The sequence below is a fragment of the Bactrocera oleae genome, chromosome 4 (genome assembly GCF_042242935.1).
Source record: "Bactrocera oleae isolate idBacOlea1 chromosome 4, idBacOlea1, whole genome shotgun sequence".
NCBI classification, from domain to species: domain Eukaryota; kingdom Metazoa; phylum Arthropoda; class Insecta; order Diptera; family Tephritidae; genus Bactrocera; species Bactrocera oleae.
This window is the reverse complement of record NC_091538.1, coordinates 23,817,358-23,840,869: the sequence shown is the minus strand read 5'-3', so window position 1 is coordinate 23,840,869 and position 23,512 is coordinate 23,817,358. Positions and strand designations below refer to the sequence as shown.

Below are 23,512 nucleotides of genomic sequence, written 5' to 3'. Positions count from 1 at the left end.
TGGCCACATCGCCCACTTCCATACATAATACTCTTTTACTATAGTGCCTCATAGTTGCCTAAATACTTATAATAACATAATTTAACACAATTCAAAATTAAAGTTAAGGGATCACTATACTATAAATTTTAAATGAACGATACAAATAATAAACTTACAAAAGAAAAAAACGCAAATATAACAAGTATGAAAAGCAACTACAACCGCAAAATAAAGTTGCTTTCCTTAAACCACTTACATGCACATTCGAATGGATACAAATTACGTCAATATGGATATAACATTACTCCATCACCATGTGACCCCACCGCGCCCCCAGCTACCTCAGAAGCAGCACGCCGAAATACATACATATACAATTTCAGTAAATATGTGCAATACTGGACAAAATATTCGCCTAGTGGCCCAGAATGTTTAAATGAGCTGAACCTTAGTAAATAACCACACCACTCTAGTCGGCATGAACTGGCGCACGCACCCTAATAATGGCCACTACAATGGTCCAATAAAGTCATCTCATACCATCCCAGAGATAAAATTTAATGTCTCGGGCGTCTTTAGTGCTTGATTTATCGCGCTTTTAGTAGTTTTTAACAGTACCGTTATATGGGGAGTGGGCGGAGTTGCCACCCGATTTCACCCGTTTTCACTCCGTCAATAGAGGTTCCAAAAACATTTGCTTCCAGTGAATTTTGTTATTATAGCATTAGCGGTTTAGGAGATATGCACATTAAACCTATTAGGGGCGGGACCACGCTTACCTTAAACAAAAATTCTAACTGCAGATGTCCCTCCCTATTGTGATCCTGTGCACCAAATAAGAGTCTTGTATCTTGTTGTGGAGCTTAGTTATGGCAATTTATTTGTTTCTGAATAATGGCGTTTTGTGGGCGTGGCAGTGTTCCGATTACGCCCATCTGCAATACCAACCGTCTCACGGTACCAAGAAACATGTCTACCAAGTTTCATAAAGATATCTAAATTTTTACTCAAGTTAGAGCTTGCACGGACGGACGGACGGACGGACGGACAGACAGTCACCCGGATTTCAACTCGTCTCTTCATCCTGATCATTTATATATATATATATATAACCCTTTATCTAACTCGATTAGTTTTAGGTGATACAAACAACCGTTAGCTGAACAAAACTACTCTGTAGGAACAGGTTGCGAGAGTATAAAAGTTATTTACCTATTTATATATAAGTGTATTCGACTGTGATTTTAAGTTATTTAAAAATATTTCAAATATATTCAAGTTCAATTTTTAATTACTACAAAATATCGAGATTGGCAATCCTGCGTTGCAAGAGATTGCTCTCTCACTCTCAGCGCACTCGTTTCAACGGGAAAAATCCAATTTTCGCAGATATCCTCCCGTACAGGTTGTTGAAGCGGACGGTAGAAGCGGTGGTGACTGATCATTTACATTGCGCTCTCATAAGAAAAGTCGTGTCAGCTGATTCGGGACACGGTTTTGCGTCACTGATTGTTTGTGCCTTGAGACTTTACTTCAAAATGTCTTAAATAGTGACTAGAGACTGCTTACTAAATTGCGCTACTAGTTTAAAATGTGTCAATCGGTCGTTACAGTTGTATACCTTTATACATACACTGGTGTCGACAATAATCGTTGCGCTGATTATCTCCTCAGAGAAGATAACATAGGCATGTGTAAAATGTGTAATTGTGTATTTATCTGATTCAAGTGAAATATGGGGTGCTGCGAAGCAATTGTAACCTTATCCATGTGCATATACATATATTTACTTGCTATCATGAAGAGTAAAACAAGATTTTATTTGTTCATAGTCACACTATTATTTATATATTTTCACGTTTGCTAAAAGTTACATTAATACATATTAATAGATATCCTATTTAGTACCTCCGTGGGTTCATGCTTACTGTTGCTATATTTATGTAGGAATATTTTTAGGTTGATAATAAAATAAATTTGCTATAATTAACTAAAGCTATCAACAATAATCATTGAAATGATAATTAAAGAATGAAATCTGAATACTTATGTATAGTTGTTTTACATCTAATTTCTTATATCCTTCAAAACCGCATAGTTTTAGTGGAATATTATCTTGTGTTTTGTGTTGGGTATTTATAATAAAATCACAAAAACCGTAAGCAATCTTTTGAATTTATAATTTCAGCAAAAATGCTAAAAAGCTGATTATGGTTCAGAAACAATCAATTGCAAATATAAATAATTTAACATTGTTGACATATAATAATAGTAATGTGTATATTCACATATGTATGTATGTATAATAATATTATATATTTTCTAAGAGGCATAAAATAACACAACTTTAAATTATTAAACACTGTTTTCTTCGGCACACTTTTGGTTTAATTCTTCCATTGGTAGGCTTTCTTTATGAGTGACAAAAGTTGGTTTTGCATTATTATATGTCTGATAGACATCAGTAACATTTTCTATTTCGATGTACTCGTCCTCTTCGCCTAATGTGATTTTATCATCAACCGGGAGTATTTCCTTTTTAACTTCTGTCAGATAGGACGCAGAGTCATCGACTTCTTTAAGAAACGAAAATTTGTTCGTACAATTTTTTTTATTTTTGGACTCAAGCAGGTTCTGCTTCTCATGGGTCAGTAAATGGTGCTCAAGTTCCGTTCGGAAAAAGAACTTTTCGCTACATAGATTACAGTCGTAGGGCCTGCTTTGCAGTCCATGCTCATGCATGTGGCATAGCAAACTACTTGGAGCTGTAAACACAGCAGAGCATATGTAACAATTAAAGCCCCGTTCTTCACAACCAGCAAAAGTGTGTTCGACCAGATGTTCTTGGAGTTTTTGGGTGCATGGTAGAATCAATTTGCAGATATTACAACGACTTTCAACCTTTAATGAACTTCGGAAAGCTTCGGGACCCTGTTCGTAAAGGGCGTTACGTAAGCGTTGGCCCTTAAAATTTGCGCCAAGCTTGTGTTTGCGGCAGCACTTGTCACAAACTTTTGCTTCTCCGTTAATTGGGTTCGGAATAGATTCTAAGCAAAGGGCACATACACTTTCTGTAACGTTCGAAGATTTAGTATGGAATCTAAAAACAAAAACTGATTATAACTGATATTTCAAAATTATTTATCTGTTTCATTACTGAGCATGTAAACTGATTTCAAAATCAGAGTGGAGCGATTGTCGGCAGCAGATACAATGCATGGGAAGCTGACTTTCATTGTTGTGCTCACTGAGATGTGCTTTAAACGCTGTAACATCGTCCAATAGTTTGCTGCAGTGTGAACATTTTCCGCATTGACCAACCTTAGAATGTTGCAATTTGTGCTCTGCCAATATAGCTGGCGAAGGGAAAACTTCATCGCAAATAAGACATTTATGTTTCCCTGTAGAATTATGACAAGTTCTCATGTGATGTTCCAACTCAGTTCGTGACTTAAAATTTCCTGAGCAATAAGCGCAGCGCAGACTAACACCCGTTTTTATATTATGAACGATTTTTCGATGAGAATTAACTTCGCCTTCTGATCGGAAATCATTGCGTTCGCAAATATCACAGCTATACCCCATTGAAGAGTGCGAAGCAAGGGAAGTTGGAATTATTGACTCTACTGGTGACCGAATTCGATTTAAATCTGCTTGAGGTTTTAAATGTTGTGGTTTTGGGTTGTTGTAAAAGTTTTCCATAGTGTTTGGTTTCTCTATTCTATGCTGAGCATACATCTCTATTAATGTTCGGCTTGTGTCAAAATATCGTCGACTAAGGCCGTACATGAGTCTGGGTTGTTTCACGGTACCAGTATCGACTTGCAATGCATTGTAAAACTTGCCATCGGCCAATGTTGTTGCAGCCGCATTGGGACCATGGAAAATGCTTTTATTAAGATGCGCCGCAAATGCAATATTGTAGTCAAGAACGCTAGTGTTGTTATTTTGCGAAGAAATCGGCATTTGTGGCGCTTTGCTTATTAAGGAGTTCATATATAGAGAGTTCATTTGACTCGGCATATTTGATGATGTTGATACCTCTTCGTATGTTTCGTTCGAAGACAATGTTGCCCGCTTATTGTCTGTGTGATGTCTTTGCATATGTCGATCTAATAGAAATTCTACATTAAAGGTTTCCGGGCAGGAAGGACACTGGAATTGGCGAGCATGTGCGGCTAAATGAAAATGCATCTCTAATTCAGTTGAGCAGATAGTGCGGCAAAACATGCATTGAAGGGAATTGGGTATCGGCCCATTAATACCAGGATGATGCGATTTGACGTGCGAACTGAACTCATTTTCAATTCGAAACACTTCCATACATGCTGAGCAACGGAATATTTTAGTTTCAATGGAATGTGTACAAGCAAAATGCATCTGAATTGCCATTTTGGACTCAAATAGTTCGGAGCACACAGAACACTTGAACATAGGGATTGCGTGCTGCTCCAGCATGTGAGCTTGAAGTTCCTCTAGGTTTGAATGAGATTTGTCGCACTTGTTGCCTGCACAAATATATTCAGAACTTGATATTAAATAATGTGAAATTACATGCCGTTCGTGTTCCGATTGTTCTTGTAAAGCCAAACCACAATGGTGACAAATAAGGTTTAAGTCCTGCGTTATATGTGTTTTTAAGTGGTTTCGAAACTTATCAAAATCTGGTAATCCAGCATTACATTGATTACAAAAAAACATATCTGGCTGGAGAGACTCTTCTGGCTGTAGCAGCGCAGTTGATGAACGTCGGTTATTTTGACTAAGATCAGTGGGTTCATCCTCTGGTTTTTCAGCATGGATATTTGCCGAAGGCAAAAGTGGCTCTTGCTTTATATTACTTTCATTTAGTACGTTGTCTTCCCTTCCAATTGTTTTGTCATTCACAAAACGAGGACTAAAAGTCCCTGATGCAGCCAAACGATTGAAATGTTCAAAATAAGAATTGGGACTGGCTAATCGATCGACATGTGCGAGGCGTATATGTTGAAATAAAGCGGGAAGACTTCCAAACTCTCTAGTGCAATATTCGCAACTTAGCTGGAACGGGTTTATATCCGAAATTGCGTCATTTAAAGCAAGCTGTGTAGTCGGTTTTTGTGGGGAAAATATATCTTGGCTATGTTTCGAGCTAATATGTTCATTGAGTTGCTCGATAGAATTAAACTTGGATTTGGAGCAATAATTACATGTCAGAAGATTGACTGTGTTTGGTCGTTTCGGAATGTCCATTCGATTTGTTTTACTACTGTCACCAGGAACTAATGATGCGCCATGGCGACTTTTATGTAAACTTCCACAACTTGATACAGATCCACTAGATCGAGGACTGTAATTAAGAACTTGAGGGGTTCCCCCTGCCGATAAAATGGCTGCCTGTTTCTTGTGATTTTGCATATGCGAAGTTAATGCTGCAGCTGTATTATAACCACGATTGCATACCGTGCATTGGAATGGTTTTTGATTATCGTGGGTTTTCATATGGATTTTTAGATGATCACTAAAATATAAAAAGTATATGTATATAATTAAAATGTGATCGATAGTTCAACATGTATATAAATAAGGTTAATATTCCATAGACCCAAACTAGATTATTTCACCTACGAAAACTCTTCATTATATATTTCTTACCTTCGAGAGAAAGCTGCCTCACAGTGTGGACAACGGTAACGTCGATCCCCAGTGTGCAGCTTGGTGTGGCGATCTCTAGACCTCTTGTGTTTAAAAAGTCTAGCGCAATATTCACATTTAAAAGGTAGATGTTCAGCATGACTCTAAAAAAATTCAATTTATTACAACCATACCAAAGTTTCGTTATTATATACTAATAATACATTTATCTACCTACATGTGTACTTACATACATCCATACATAAAATATTTGTATATCATATACACAGTCGTGCAACTAATTATCAACGATATTAGATAAAATAATAGTAGGTTTTTTTATCTGCTTGTGATCATTAAAAGCCGAGGGAATTTCCTATTCTGAATTCGAAGGAATGGACTGTTAAAAGGTGTCTCTGCATAGGGGAAATATGTCAACTTTGTTAATATTACGAACAAGTAACTATAAAAGTTGATAGGCTAATGAAATATTAGGAAGACAAAATACTTTCCTAATATCCCCAAAGTTAAATAAAGGAAATAATTACTAAGCTTAAAAAGAGATATCTAAAGTTCCTAACCAAATGATTTACCAGAAATTGTAACAAATTTGAGGATAACAATTTAAAATAACGTCTAATAACAATATATAATGATATAGTGGCGATTTTTTGCGTTATGTTTTGATAATAATTATTGAATAAATTCCATTGTAAGGCATGTACTTTGCTCTATATTTCCTTATTATATTTGTAAATATCACATATCAGTTCAAATCTTTCATTAAATGATTTTAAATGTGACAATATAATTTTCTTTCAAGAGCAAGGTAAAATTTTTACACGCTAGAAATGTGTATACAGATGTGTAATCACGAAGAAACGAATTTATAAGAACCGGTGCATATATAACATATGTATATGGAATAAAATATGTTCATAGTTTGTAATTATTCATTTATTTATATTATTATTTATTCCTTTCAATACAAAGGAGTACTTCCTGCCTCCTCCTACATTTATATTATTGACGGGGATGGGCAAGGAATCATCTATTGCGAGCTGCTCCCCTATGGCCAAACGCTCAATTCGGCCCTCTACTGCCAACAACTGGACCGCTTGAAGGCAGCACTCATCCAGAAGAGGCCATCTTTGATCAACAGAGGCCGAATTGTGTTCCATCAGGACAACGCCAGGCCACACACGTCTTTGGTGACTCGCCAGAAGCTCCTGGAGCTCGGATGGGAGGTTCTAATGCACCCACCTTATAGTCCGGACCTGGCACCAAGTGATTACCATCTTTTCCTTTCCATGGCGAACGCGCTTAATGGTGAGAAGTTGGCCTCAAGAGAGGCCTGTGAAAATTGGCTCTCCGAGTTTTTTGCCAATAGGGAGGCAGTCTTCTACGAGAGGGGTATAATGAAGTTGGCATCTCGTTGGCAACAAGTTTACGAACAAAACGGCGCATATTTGACTTAAGTCGGACAAATGTACACAAAGTTATCATCTTTTGAAAAATCAATAAAAAACCGAACGAACTTTTTACTTTATCTAATATTTAGCTAAAATTGTGCACACTTAAGGTGGAAAGTAAGTAAAAACAAGAAAAAAGCGTTAACCGAAACTATAATACCCTTCACATATAACTACAAAAGATTCCACACAAAAACTTGATTTTGATCGGCCAGTTTGTATGGCAGCTATATGTTATTCCCTGATTCGGAGAATGTACCGTTGTTCGCATCCATGCCACATTTCGTGAAGATATCTTGTCAAATAAAAAAGTTTTCCTTACAAGGACATGATTTTAATCGTTAAGTTTGTATGGCAGCTATATGCTATCTATAGTGGTCTGATCTGAACAATTTCATCGGAAATTATAAAAAAAGAAAAAAAAGTAACTAGTTCGCAAATATAGTATACAGACAGATAGGTAGACATAGATTAATCGACTCAGCTTGTCAGCTTTAAATCAATAAATAAGCTGGGATCTCTGAAATATGCATTTCATCAACAAGAACTTTAAAATTACAGTAGTTGGAATTTTAATTTTGCAGAAAAGATGAAATTAATATTTTGTAAACGTACTAAAAAATATTTCTTAAGTAGCCAATATTTTTTGCTATCACCGGTTATAATGTAATTGATATCATCAGACATAATTTTGGAGCGATTGCCGTGTAAGTCGGATTCGTAAAGTCATACTAAAATAAAAATGTTTAACCGGAACCAGAGATTAAAGAAAATAATAATTTAGAAAAAAAGTTTTATAAACTGTAAGATATTAAAACTATTTACATTGTTATAAATAAAGTAACTTAAACCGAAGTTATTTGGATGTCGAAGGCTTCATATAATCTACCAATTTCTTCGTAGCAAACTAATTTTTTATTCCCCGTTTTGTATTAGAAACGCATCCTTTATTAGAATCAATTTGTATTTAAATTTGGAACCCCTTTTCAATTGAATTAAGTCCTTCTGTTAAGTTTGCAATTGTCAGTTGATGTACCGATTCAACTGGGTTTAGCAAATCAGTTTGTTTAATGTCTTGATCATACTTATGCATTTCTATAACTTCGTATATTGTTAGCTGTTGATCATGATCGACCTCTAAATGTAATTATTTGGGGATATCGACCATTTCTTGTATTATGCTTTCGATTTGTTGAGGATCTGAAACTGATTCGTCTTGGCACCATTCAAAGCTCTTTGTAAAACCTCATTCCAAGGTTATCTAATAATTCTTACAGCTCATTGTCTCGTCTCATAGCTGCATTTAAATGTGCAAATGATCGGTTTCATCTATGTTGAAAATTATTTGGTTAGTGTAGCTTTTTGAGTTTTTCTGGATAGAGAGATGCATCATCTTTATCAGCTTGCCGCTTCCCCACTCTCTGCGATGCTATGCCAATTACAACGACTATTAATTCGGCTGAATTAACCGTTACTAGCTTTAAACACTTCATTTTTAGCCGGCTCCCATCTTTTTTTAGTTTTTCAAAAATCTGCTTTGCTTGAAAGACAACTAATCAACAGAACAATTTTTCACTCTTACTTGATTAGGACACAATGAGTGTGTCAATGTTTTTATCTGTGCGATAATACCTTGAAGCTTACGAATGATACTGTTCGGACTGTTAATTCCGGTAGGTCAAATTTCTCAACTTTTAATTTTTGCTTCAAAGTTTTTATTTTAATATTCAGTTTACACTCCAAAGACAGTGTTTTTATACTCTCGCAACCTGTTGCTACAGAGTATAATAGTTTTGTTCAACTAACGGTTGTTTGTATCACCTAAAACTAATCGAGTTAGATTAAGGGTTATGTATATATAAATGATCAGGATGAAGAGACGAGTTGAAATTCGGGTGACTGTCTGTCCGTCCGTCCGTCTGTCCGTCCGTGCAAGCTCTAACTTGAGTAAAAATTGAGATATCTTTATGAAACTTGGTAGACATGTTTCTTGTTGCCGTCAGACGGTTGGTATTGCAGATGGGCGTAATCGGACCACTGCCACGCCCACAAAACGCCATTAATCAAAAACAAATGAATTGTCATAACTAAGCTCCGCAATAAGATACAAGACTGTTATTTGGTACACAGGATCACATTAGGGAGGGGCATCTTCAGTTAAAATTTTTTTTTTAAAAGTGGGCGTGGTCCCGCCTCTAATAGGTTTAATGTGCATATCTCCTAAACCGCTAAAGCTATAATAACAAAATTCACTGAAAGCAAATGTTTTTAGCACTTCTATTGACGGTGTGAAAACACTGCGCACGTAAAACAATTCCACGCGAAACACGTTCAAACCTGTCGCAAACTGACACTAAGAAAGCGGTGCGAGAGAGCCCATGCGAGCGGCAATCAAAATAAAAAACCGATCTCCCAATTCGTGTACAACGTGGTAGCGTAAGTCGGGGTATTACTGTACATATGTATGTATGTATATGATTATCGAATAGGTAGTAGTGGGCTAGGCAAACTCTTTATTAATCTCACTTAATGAACATTTTCAAATTATCGCATTTTTTCTCGTTTTAATAATATTTTAAGCAACAAGAAAAATATTTAAATGTCACAATTGCGTTTATTTTAAACTTCACTTGTCAAAAATTTGTTTACTCCTTGGTAACTTTTTTCACCACACACATCCTAAAACTAATACTTCAGTATGCGTCTCAACGAAGCTATGTTTAAATACACAACAGAAACATTAATGTATGTATATACACATTTAAACTATTTACATAAATATACATGGTGAATCATAGTTTCACCCGTTCTTAGCGGCATTTTCACTTTGAACAGTGATGAGACCAGCCGACGCTAAGGCTGACACTGAGAACGGCTTACGAACTCGTAAAATGAGCCAATTTGTATGCAGATTCATAACGCATATTGCACCATATGAACAAGTTATCGTGTTGGTTATGGTTTTTTAAACTGCTCACCAAATCATCAAGACATGAGCATAAATACAGAAAATATCGTAAAACAAATGGTAGTAGCAACGGAGGTGCTGTCGGCTAGTCAAAACAAACAAGTAACTGATGAAGTACATCAAAACTTGACAGTGAAAAAATTTACAAATGATAAGAATCTCGCACACTTTATTATTGTCGTTTCAGCATAACTGTGGCACCATAAAACGGTGTTTTTGCAGTTGAACCCAATTTTTATTTTATACCATTTACAACGTTGTTGGTATCTTCGAAACAAGTTCATACAGAAGCTAAGATGATCACTTAATATTAATAATGAAGTATTTTTGCTTAGACTTTGCTTTCAAACGGACACTGGCACATTCTCCAATTTATTCTGGAATTATGGAATTATATCAAGGCGCATATATCACAATCATTAGACTTGGTAAATCGGCAGTAGATCTATTTAATTTTTTTTTGTTTTATTTAACGTGATCCTGACATAAGATTATATAATATAAAACAGGAAAATTGATTTCTGGTAAGTATAAATTTAGAACTTCAGGGAATAAAAGTGTTCTTATCTTTATTGCAAATGCGTACATTTTACTGATAAGACTCCTTGTTTACTTACTTCAACAATTTTATAGTCTGAAGCTATTCTTATACCCTGGCAGCATGTTGCTACAAAGTAGTTTTGTTCACCTAACGGTTGTTTGTATCACCTAAAACTCATCGTCATAGATATGGAGTTTATACGTATGTACTTGTATGTATAAATGAACAGGATGTCGAGGCGAGTTGAATTCCGAGTAAATAAATGAGTAATATTAATATCTTGATGAAACTTCGTAACGTAGCTCAATGAAACTTCGTACGTGTTCCTTGACACCCAAGGGAGTTTGGTGTTGCAGATGCGCAGAATTTGTCCATTGCCACGCCCACAAATTGCCATTAATCGCTCAGTTATAAAATGCTATAACTAAGCCACAAATTAAGATACAAAAATGTTAGTTGGTACAGGGGATCGCAGTAGTGAGAGGCGCATGTGGATGATACTCCCCATATAACGGTTTCGTTAAAAACTACTAAAAGTACGATAAATCTACAACTAAAGAGACAGATACTTAACACTCGATAAGGTACGAGAGGTCTTTATAAATAAACTTTGAAAGTGACTGAAATCACATATCTCCGGCCCTACTTGACCGATTTCAACCAAATAGGTAATATTATCCTTATACATCTACATACATATGTTCCAGTGGGGAAAATGTGTGAAACTGGACAAAAACGACGATTTTCCATATAATTCTTTAACTTTTCAGTATACAAATAAAGCACCAATGCATACCTATATTGGGTTAAAATGTTTTAAAATTATTTCATCCCGAGTCTAAAAATTGGATAAGCACCCAGATACCGGAAATGTGGACCCCAATGCCTAAGGTTGACATTTTGCCGAGATAGCGGTGAATGTGCGATATATATAACTGAAATTCGTAAAGAATACTTTCTTGATAGAAGGGTGTCCGTTGAAAGATTTTCGAACTTCTGTCTGAATTTATACCGCAGATATCGGCCAATACGTGCGTTATCTTAACAAAATCGGGTGAGCGTGATTTTCAGGTAATGGCTCGTCTTTATGTCTAAAATAAATAATCGAATTAAAATGTGTCCTAGCTTCCATATAACTTACATCAGGATTTTCAAACATCTGGTTGACTTTACTTCTTATATATTGGTGAAGGTATCTTTTTTAGTTAATAAAATGTAATAATGCCAAAAATAGATAAAATCGGGTCAATAATAAATAGTAGTTAGGGACTATATACCTAATATAAGATTTTCAAATCTATAGTTTGGTTTTATTTTTCGTCCGGTTACTCCTTTCGTTCAATATGTATGATATCTTAGCAAAATTAACTAAACGTATAATATTGGATATACTATAGTTTATTTGGATAACTATAGTAATATGTGAAATTATTTTACCAATTACTTTGAATCCCATATACTACATATAATAATTTTCGTTACGCTGAATATCTCGATTAGTGTGTGAGTTATTTAGTTATGAAATTGCTTGAAAATATGTTCTCAAGAATACCTGAGCAATGTCAAAAGTTAATGCAATCGGCGCAGACCTTTCCTTCTTCTGGTTGACATTTGGCCATCAACTCAATTAATTAAATTCAACATCTTCGATTAAGTTTTAATCGTATACTGTCGTTCGAACATGATTTTAATATAACTTTAGCTGACGCGAAGTAAAATATCGCGTTCAAACTAAGTGAGTCTATGACCTATAACATAACTTAATGAAATACTAAAGTTTATTGTAATCCACTCACAATTGTGTCGAACAATGAATGTTTAACTCTTCAGCAACATTTTTTAATATAAAGTTTATCCGGCTTTGATTATTGCAAGTTGCAAGAGTATTAAAACGCGGTTATACCCTAACTTAGCCCTTCCTTACTTGTTACTATTATTTTAACTGAATTCATTTTCTGTTTTCATACTCTCGCAACATGTTGCAACAGAGGGTATAATAGTTCTGTTCACCTAACGGTTGTTTGTATCACCTAAAACTCATTAAGATAGATATGCACTTATATTATATATGTATATAAATGATCAGGATGACGAGACGTGTTGAATTCCGAGTGAATGTCTATTCGTGGGTGTGGCACCGCTTTCCTTTAGGGAAAATCCCATATCGTAGGACCTGCTCGACCAATTTTAACCAAATTCGTTACATAATATTATCATAACATTTTTATGTTACGGTGTTAAAATAATCAAAATCGGAACACAACCACGCTCACATCCCATATAACACAATTCTAAATTCAATATGATTCTTTCACTCCACCGTATACAAATCAAGTACCAAAGAATATATTGGGATACAACTTTGCAAAAATAGTGCCTTTATGATATGTTACCTCAAGTCTAAAATTGGTCATAATCGGATGATATGTGTTCAATCCCCTAGATACCGAATATGTAGACCTTAGTGCCTATAGCTGACTTTTTACAAAAAATATCGGTCAATCTGTGTGAAATATTATTGAAATTCGAAGAGAGTTTTTTCGTGATAACAATGTACTCTCGTGCATAAAGGCGGTTCAATATTTTCTCTAGCCCCCAATATAAAGCTTTTTGAACTTCCGGTTGAATTTATAATGTATACATATATCGGTCAATCTGAGATGGTTTTCAATGAAATTGATAGAATATGTTTTCCTTATAATAATATATTGTAATGTAAGATATGGATTAAATCGGGACAATACTACCCCTAGACCCCATATACCCAATACAATGATTTCAAATTTCCGGTTGCTTTTATACCGTATATATCAGTCTTTGTGTAGGATAAGCTATCAAAATGAAGCGACCCTATAATATTTATTATATTGCAGTTTAAACTATGTCGATCAGAGTGTGTGCTATCTTCGTAAAATTGCGTGAAAACATGTTTCTGAATATACTTGAGTTACACTTTTTGGTTGAGTTTATAAATATCACATATACCTTATTTGAGTTAACTAGGCTGATTTTAGTACCAATATTCCGGATATGAAAGCTTGGTGAGTCTACGACCTATAATATTTCTTAATGATGTACCTAACATGATTTTGAATATAAAGTTATGCCAAGACCTCAAATTATTTCCCCGGCTTTGTTCCTTCCGAGAGAATGAAATGTTCAGTTATACCCGAACTTAGCCTTTCCTTACTTGTTATACTTTATTTAACTACTAAAGAACACAATTAAACTCAATTGGTGGGAATACGTGTTCTCTCCTGGAATATATTATTTTATTATTTTTTTTAATTTTGTATTATTTGTGTATGGTACCATTCATCATATTCAATTATTCAATCAAATATTTAGTTTTAAAACCGTCGAGTTTTACATTGAAATTAAATTTTTCCGAAAAAAGTTGACATCATCCAAATTACCAAGAATATATATTCTATTTTATCATGGAAATTATTATATTATTGATTTTTTTAAGTTACCAACAAATTTATTTTAAAAAATTATTGTTTTTACATTAAACATTAAAATATTTCAAACAAGTTTCTGTTTGAGGAAAATACAGGATCGTCAATACTTCATAACTTTAGTATACATCAACTAAAAATACTTTCTTTGCTTTTCTACTTACATCCGCAATGTAAGAAAATGTTCAAGTATTAAGAACAAACGTCGTAAGTGATTTACATACAAGAAATTCTGAAATAAAAATATTCTATATTTACATATTCTACTCATCTACAGATATATACATATGAACAAATCTAAATAAAAAAAAATTTAAAAATAATTTTAAAAAATTAAATCCTCTTATATAATATATTATATTATCACGCCTTCCATACTGAGACTCACCTGTTCGTGTTTTTTTAAATACCCAAGCCGCGGAAATGATTTTTCACAGAACTGACATTGATAAGACCCATCAACGTTGCTTCCCTTAATGCCATTTCCTGTCAACTTATCAAACTTTGTCGCGACTCTTTCAATTTTTCTCAGTTTTGTAACAAGCTTCGCAGTATGATACTCTCCATGGTGGTAAAGGTGCTGCCGATGAAGGCGCGCTTGTCGTTTGTGTTGCATATCTGAGTTAATATTGCCTTCTTCAAGTTTAGTTGTGTTAAATGTTTCTGCAGAGCTTTCTTTTGCTGGTTTGGGATCTTCATTACCTTTCACTTCGTCTCCGTCAATATTAACTCGTTTCGTTTGATTTTCGTTGCGACTAACATCTCCGTCCGAACGCTGCTGCGGAAAGTATTGCATAGTTTGTAATTGAGCAAGATGTGGTGTTGTGTGTTCATGATTTTGTAATGAATTTGGTGTTAATGTGCCATCCGACACAGATGGTGAATAGTTTGAAGATGTATGCGTCGAGTACATATCTGCAAATAAAAAATATCAAATATTTCAGTATTGAATTTACAAAAATGAAATACCTATGTGTATATGTACATTAGGGTGTTTAGTACAGCTGACACTCGCAAACAGTCGATGCGCATTTGCGTTTCTTACATATACATTAAACACATATTTTTCGTTAGATCAACGTGTCAGGATCAAAACTTTGTTCTAATAAACCAGTTTTAGCAGTGTAAATATCAGTATCCGTGAATGCATATATGTATAATATATTACTCGTATACTTAAAAAAGTCCTTATTGTGTAAAGAAACTTGTGAATTTATATTGAATTTGGAGTGATTTGCAAAATAATTATACAGTTCGACTAGAGTTTGTCAGAAAGTTAGGCATTTTGTTTGGAAACAAAAAAAACATCTTCTTTGCAACGACAACGGGAGCCAAGTCGAACATCACCATATCCTATACAAGAATCTGGTTCGAACGCAAACATAATATCGTTGCAAGAAGATTGGACAACTCAGGTGGAGTGTTTGCAACGCAAAACAAAAAAATATCAATGCAGAAAGTTCCCACCATTCCAAAATTAATAGCAGCGCTTAACAGGTGTCACTTACTTATGTATGAAAGATGCCACATACGTTCTTGAAGCTACTATTGAAGCGACAGAAAACTCATTATTTTCCGATTTCTTCAATTCGCACAGTATTCAACACAGTATATAAGTGTATTCAAATCAATAATCAGTCAAGTGGCAACAAGCACGAATATTCCATTTTTCAAAAGCTTCGAAATAACTGGAGGAGTGTTGACCCAAATTGCATACATGCTACAATATAAAGAAAAAATAGGTTTGCATCTGATTATTTCCGAAATAAAAAATATGATCAAATACTACCAATCCGAATTGCTCAAATATATAGTCCGAAATAAATATCGAGAACTAATTGAGCTCTCAGTGATATTTCTAGTTCGAGATAAAAATCAAAAATTTGTAATTAGACTTCCAGGTACCTTTCACAAAGCAAGGTGGATGGCGAGCGTGATTTATGCACTGAAAATAGCAATCCTTAGCACTCAACTTAAAATGACGAACAATGATAAGTTCGATATTTGTTTGTTCAACGTAGGATGTTAAGCCTAGACTAGAATGTATTTTGGCCCTAAAAGCACCTTATCAGGATTTGTGATTTTAGAAGTCAATGAGGACTTATGGAAAAAGCGTTACAAAGGTCTTGAAAACTGCTTTACAGAAATAAATCCACAATATATATATGTAACCGATGAAATAGCTGTTTGTATAACCAAGCGAGAATCCGTTAAACCATGGTAACACTACATCCCATATAAGGAAAAAACGCTGCGTACAAGAACACCGGAAGATATATCCTGACTGTAAAAAACAACCTTAAAAATAAAATTTCCAAAATAATGATTTTAATTGTATAATAATATTAAATTGTAATATCTTTTGGGTATATTAAGGTTTTATAAACTAAAGAAGCTCAAACTACTAAAATTTTTTTGAATTTATCCTGTAAAAAAATTTATATTTTATGTTCAACATCAAGTCGGCACGGTTTGTCATGATTCAATCGCAATAATATTCTTTATTTATGCAAATGAGGTCATTAGAAAAAAAAGGGTATGCGATTTAATTTTACATTTATCTATAGATTGAATAAAATATGAGATATCTTGATAAGCTTGGTGCCCCTATAACCTGGAACTCAGAGGATGTTAATACTGCTGATTGGCGAAATGTAACCACACCCTCAGATTACCGTTAAAAGAAAAACTATAAGTGATTGCCTAAAAAATTTCTAATAATTTTTTAAGAAAACACATCAAAAGAATTAAATTTTACCTGAAATATCGTATAGCAGGATTTGGGGTCAATTGGTATAAAATAAAACGTGGCGCCGGCCCCTTTGAACGAAATAATATAATATTATTTTGCCAATCTTATTTTATAAATTGAAAATTAAAGAAATCGGACACGACTTCCGAAATATCAAAGGGGCATCTTTTCCTAATAATAATGTGGTCTGCTGCTAAAATTATTAAAATCTGTTATTTAATTTCCCATATTTCGAATATAATGGCTTACATTATTAGCACACTCATATGTTTGATTTTATAACATATATCAACGTATATCGACCAATTTGTTGTCTTACATAACAAATATATACATTTAAAACTTGATTCAAATATATTTTTTATAGAAGAAGTATGGCACGCTGCTCTAGGCCAAAGCGTTTATATGATGCTATTTCTAATGTTTGGGGATCGAAAACAGCTGATATAACACTGACTTTGTTTGTAATATATTTTTATGATTTTGTGGGAACTAATAATCGATAAATTATCTTTTGTAAGAGAATCATACAACATAATTAAGCGCAGAAATAAGTACAACTCAAATATTATGTACATGTTTCGAGAACTTTAATAACTTAATCGAGCTAATTGCTTAAAAAGCGTACTTAAGAACTGAACAGCCCACGCGATTAATTGCCTGTATCTGCACACATATGTACGTGCATATGCGTGGGTGTCACTCACATCCTTATTAACTAACGCTGTATTAATTATTAAGCTTTTGTTAAAAGGCGCTAAAAACACAGGAAATCTAATTTCAACGAATCATGCGGGAGACACGTCATGAAACTAATTTAATTAAACTCTGTTATATATACATATACACACTATACATACATATTCTCATACTGTACATGCTAATAATACACTTATATTTATCACATATACATTCGATAATGATAGTTTGTGTCAGACTGTCTGAACCACTATTAATTAGAAAAAGACAATCAAACAAGCAGTTAGATAAATATTCGAGACTAGCATTTCTATTATTAAACCCTTAGTATTATGGATCATACGCACTCATACTTACGAGTATATGTTATGGTATATACATACATTTATACATACTTTGACTACGAACATAAGTATGTGTGTTCGTTTCGTGAGTAAAACTTCCTTAAATAGGATGTAATTGTTTGTGTCAACACTTAAAATACAAATTAGCTGTTATGTTAGGTTATTTGCTTTCGTCGGTAGCATTTCACCAATACTTCTCCTTATCACTATTAACATGTTTCTGCTTTTATGAGATTATTAACGAAATTTAGCAATTCTCTGAAATTTATGGGAGAAAAGTAAAAATTGTTGGTTAAGGCAAACCGCAATTGTTTATAATTAGATCGATGTTAACTAGCCGGCTTTACTCTTTGAATTTTTGGAAATTTTATTATTTACTTTAATTTATAGGGTTATGTATGACAATCGGTCGAATACTGTTATGTCATCTGATTAGTTTATATACCGTGTAATACCGACAAATTATTAAAAAAAAGAAAATGAGATACCGAACTATTTTGTCATAAGAACTAAACACCATTTCGACCGTTGCATATAGGAGTATTTACATGAAAAATGGGACCATAAGTCAAAATTAAAAATAACGTCCAACCTTATCATATAAACATTTTCTTTATGCTGAATAATTGTACCTCTAATTAGTAGACGCCGAAGTCCGTAAGTAGTAAGTTTTTTAACCTTTATATGCGACCATCTTTTATTTGCCCAAGTGGTGTTGTTATCTGTGGTTCTCGCAACATGTTGCTACAGAGTATAATATAATAGTTTTGTTCGTCTAACGGTTGTTTCTGTCTAATAAAACCAATAGATATTTGCTAATATATACAAATGACGAGTCGGGTTGAATTCCGGCTGACAGTCTGTCCGTCTATATGTGCAAGCGATACCTTGAGTAAAAATTGAGATATCATGATGAAACTTGGAACACGTGTTCCCTAGTACCCAAGGTATGTAGGTTGGTGTTGTAGATGAGTGGGCAATTGGCACGCCCACAAAATACCGTTATTTTAAAACATATTAAGTGAAATTCTGAAATATTTCAAAAAGTGGTTTAAGTTTAACGTACATATGTATCTCACAAACCGTACGAGCTAATTGACTAAACTTGCTTAGCAAAAATTCTTTTGACACCTCTTCATACAGCGTGAAAATGATTTCAACGAAATTTGGTGGACGACATCGGAATATATTTACGCCTACTTCCTATATATACATATGTATATCAAGATTTAAAATTCCATACGGTCCTTTTACTTTACATAAACATAAATCGAGAGTCAATGCCATTACGAAATAAAACTTTATACACAAAGTTTGTGTAAGCTATACGATCTTACGTGAAAAATAAGTCGAAATTGGAATATTAAATTTTTGAGACATCGAATATGTTTGAATTTTAATAAAAGACAGAGGGCTACTTTTTCTTGAAATAATATGTCGTGATGCCAAAAATGGGTAACATCGGTTGAATTTGTACCGTATATACCGCTAAATACATATGTGAGAAATTGCTCCCTTGTGCCCAAAATAGATAAAATCGGGCCAATACTATCCCTAGGGAATACTTATACACGAATTTAAAATTTCCGGTTGAATTAGTAGCGTATATATCGGTTAATAAGTAAGATGTCTTAGTAAAATTAAGTGAACGTATTGTATACTAGTATATTAGTATGTATTGGATATACTACAGCTTTATTCCCAGCATGTGTGTGTGATATTTAAATACAATTAAGTCGAATTCCTTAAAATAATGTGGTTTAGTTTTGATTATAAATCAAATTGGTCGAGATGTTGGTTGATTTTCTATCCTCTGGTTGATGCTTTCTTCATATACCTAATATATTAAATTTAGCCCCTTTGGATGAGTAGTGTCCTTTTGAAATAAATAGTACGGCCACGGATCAAAATGTAATAATGGAGCTAAGTGAGTGATATACATATGTACATAAGTTCATAAGATACCAAATTTGATTTTAATCCATTCCGTTTCCTCGATGTCGTTCAATGAATGTTGAATTTTTCCCAACAGTTTTTAATATAAACTTTTGTCAACACTTGAAGATATTTCCCCTGCTTTGATCCTTGCAAACTGCGACAGTATAAAAAGTAAGCCCTTGATTACTTTTTTAATTGTATATTACGAGTCCTCTTTTGAAGTTACGGTTAAAAATACTTTTAGCATTAGACTAAATTAAGCTTTAGGACATATTTCTTATAGAACTTTTCATAGATTAACTGCATCCATTTTTCGAATAATACGTTCACTTATTTTTGGAAAATACATATAAAGTCAAACGGAAGTTAAATTAAATTCTTACATTGGGTATATATATTTTTTTCCAATGAGGTCATTGATTTTAAATTTATCTGTTATAAAGCGAAAGGATCAGATGGAATTTAAAATTTTGTTATATAGAAAGTATGCATAGTTAAAGTCCGGCTTAGCACATTTTCACACTATAAGATAAAAATGTGCAGTATGTTGCGATAGCATACACAAAAAAGGAATTTGAAAATGACAGAACTCACAAATAGAAAGAAATGTAATTTGGAATTGCTTTGCTATAGTCGGTTTCGGTGCTTTTAATATTTTATGTAAACAAACTATATATATAAGTGGGATACCGAAGGGTGGAAGAAGTAAGCCAAACTAAATTTGGTAATGTGCCATTGAAAATACTAAAAAAATCGATGTTTTATATTGAGTAAACAAAATAAAAATGGCTAGAAAGTTGGACATCGCTATATCGGATTAAATCCGGATGAATCCCGTATTTGTGATTAAACATGTTTTTGTTTTTTCAATGCGCTATTTGGGATTAAACATTTATTTTTTTTTAAATCCCATCACATTATTCAGTGTTAGGGGTACATTATGATCTAAAGCACTTTTTGAATCATTTTCAATAAAAATAATTTTTCTAAGATTTTATATATAATATGTTAAAGTCGAAATTTTTTTTTATGCTATAAACACAAAATTATCCTCATGTGACAATGGAGAAGTTCAGAAAATTAAGTGCGAAATCGTATAAAGAGAATATATATATATCAACCAGTAAGAAAGGGCTAAGTTCGGGTGTAGCCGAACATTTTATACTTTTACAGCTTGCAAGGATCAAAATCGGGGAAATTCCTTAAGGTGTTGGTAAAACTATGTAAAGAAATGTAGCAAGAAGTTCAATTTTATTGTAAGAGGAAATCATGAAGGGATTACAATCAAATGTGGTCTCATATTTACTTATTTTAGAGGTCATAGACTTACTTAGTTTTTTTACTATATTTTACTTCCCGTCAGCGAAAATTATACTAAAATCATATAAATAGAGAACTGATTGTATTAATTGTTGACATGCTCAGGTATACTTGGGAACGTACTTTCAAGCAATGTTATAAACATAAACATACTCGTATGTATGTATGGAGTGAAAGTAAATCGTGAATATCAGTTATCTGAAGGCTAAGGCAAGTTTTCGCCCGATTTTATCCATTTTAGGCACAAGGGTATACTGTTATTAGAAAAATGCGCTTTCTCAATTTCATTAAAATAACTAGCCCATTGGCCGATATATTATATATAGTATAAAGTAAACTGGAAGTTCGAAAGTCCTTAAATTAGGTATATGGGGACTAAGGGAAGTACTAATCCGATTCAACTAATTTTTGATACAAGGTATATTATTATATTAAAGTGTCAGCAATAGGCTCTGGGGTCCACATTTACGGTACCTGGGGGCTGGTTTAGTAATGGTCCGATTTTGACAATTTTGACACCTGAGATGGCATATCTTAAAGGAAATATTCGCGCAAATTTTCATCCCGTTATAGTAATTATGATTTGTATACTGAAAAGTGAAAAAATCGAATGGAATTTAATTAAATCCCGATTTGACCAATTTTCATACTGTTATATGAAAATGTCTAAAATAATCTAATGTACCAAATTTAGTTGAAATTGGTGGAGTAAGTTCTGAAATATGTGATTTTATCTAAATGTGGGCGGTACCAAGTCCATTGTCCTATTTTAACACCTGTTCCTATAAAGCCTTTTTAACTCGGATATAAAATTTAATGTCTCTGACGCATTTCGTTATTGATTTATCGTTAAATACAGTTTTAGTAATTTCTACCAAACCCGTTATATGGGGATTGAGCGTGGTTACCATCCTATTTTCATGCCATCGCAAGAGGTGTTAAAATGATATGTCCTGTGTAAATATATATATATATAATAGATATATATATTAAACCTATTAAGAGGGGGACCCTGCCTACTTAAAAACAAAAAAACTCAAACCATAGGTTCCCCTCATTATTACGATTCGATGTACCAAATTACAGGTTTTGTATCTTAATTTGTGGCTCAGATATTGCAATTTATGGGTTTTTGATTATTGGTGTTTCGTGGGCGTGGCAGTGGTCCGATTACGCGAACTCGTCCGTACTTATTTGCAAAGGAACATGTGTACAAAGTTTCATTAAGATATCTCAATTTTTACACAAGTTATCGCTTGCACGGACGTACAGACAGTCAGTTCAACTCATCTCATCATCCTGATCATTTATATATATACCTAACTCCATTATTTTTAGGTGATACAAATACTGTTATACAATGTAACAACAAATTGCGAAAGTATAAAAATTGTGCGTTCTCAAGAATCACCGCTTGTCCTAGTGTCGGCCTATTGGGACGTTCACAGTATCTACGTATATCTAATTGTGTGTTGTCGGAAAGCTTACCTGTAGTTCCAATTTCCTTTGTAGCCTGTATCTTTTCAATTAAATTTTCAAGTCTTGAACTTGGTCCTCGATAGAGCATCTTTACGGCCATTATATTTGTGTCATATGTTCACTATTTTGTATGTTTTACTGTTATATGTAGGTTGATTCACTTACGTACATATATTTTAAAATTTAATAAACAATTTTTAAATGTAATTCTTAAACATCATTTCAACTTATCAGAATTTGCTCTTTTTTGAGCATCTTAGTTCCGCGAACACCGAAGTCAGACTGAAATTAACAGTATTATTGTTGTAAAATGATGTTAGGTGTTACGTTGGAGTTTTACAATCTTTATCTCGTATTTTTATAACTACATGAAAAGTCCTCAAACGATTAATTGAGCAATCAATATGATATTCGCTCTGGGATTAATAATTTATTAATTAAATAAATAATGTGTAAAATATTTAAATTATTTAAGCTTGGTATGAATAAACGCTTCAATTGGAAAATATAAGCGATAAAAAATAACAAGAACTAGCACCAGAACGCGATGCTCACGACACGAGCGTTCGCGAACAACTAATGAGTTTGGTGGCGTTGCAGTTTAGCCACAGCTGGTATCGCAATGGGATTGGGACCAAAAATGCGCTGATGACAAACACCTATCTGCCCAGTAAAGAAACTAAAAGAAGAAGAAAATGCTTGTTGATACTCACAGCGTAACGAGCCCGACGAGAACCGGATTTCACAAATATACCATACAGGTTCAGTTTGTTGTTCGTCCGCCAGGGCGCGTAAGCGAACACGATTTGTTGTCGTATATAGAGGGTGAACGAATACAAACAGGATGTAAGGGCGGTGATTTGATTGTTAGAAACTGTTAAATGGCGCTAGCGCCCACACATATTTTCTGCTGTCGTCAGCAGTCGGCAGTCGGCAGTAGCAT

The 23,512-nt window shown here is 33.8% G+C and overlaps 1 protein-coding gene across 1 annotated transcript; it reads right to left on the bottom strand.

Annotated features, from left to right (window-relative positions):
• Nucleotides 1-1,798: 1,798 nt before the first annotated feature.
• Nucleotides 1,799-23,130, bottom strand: L (zinc finger protein Lobe). Its single transcript, XM_014239331.3, has 5 exons — nt 22,579-23,130; nt 14,426-14,952; nt 5,617-5,759; nt 3,140-5,482; nt 1,799-3,082 (listed from the first exon to the last, which is right to left on the bottom strand). Exons 1-5 carry the CDS (start codon nt 22,667-22,669, stop codon nt 2,338-2,340), a joined length of 3,849 nt encoding a protein of 1,282 aa, XP_014094806.1. The 5' UTR covers nt 22,670-23,130; the 3' UTR covers nt 1,799-2,337.
• Nucleotides 23,131-23,512: the final 382 nt, after the last annotated feature.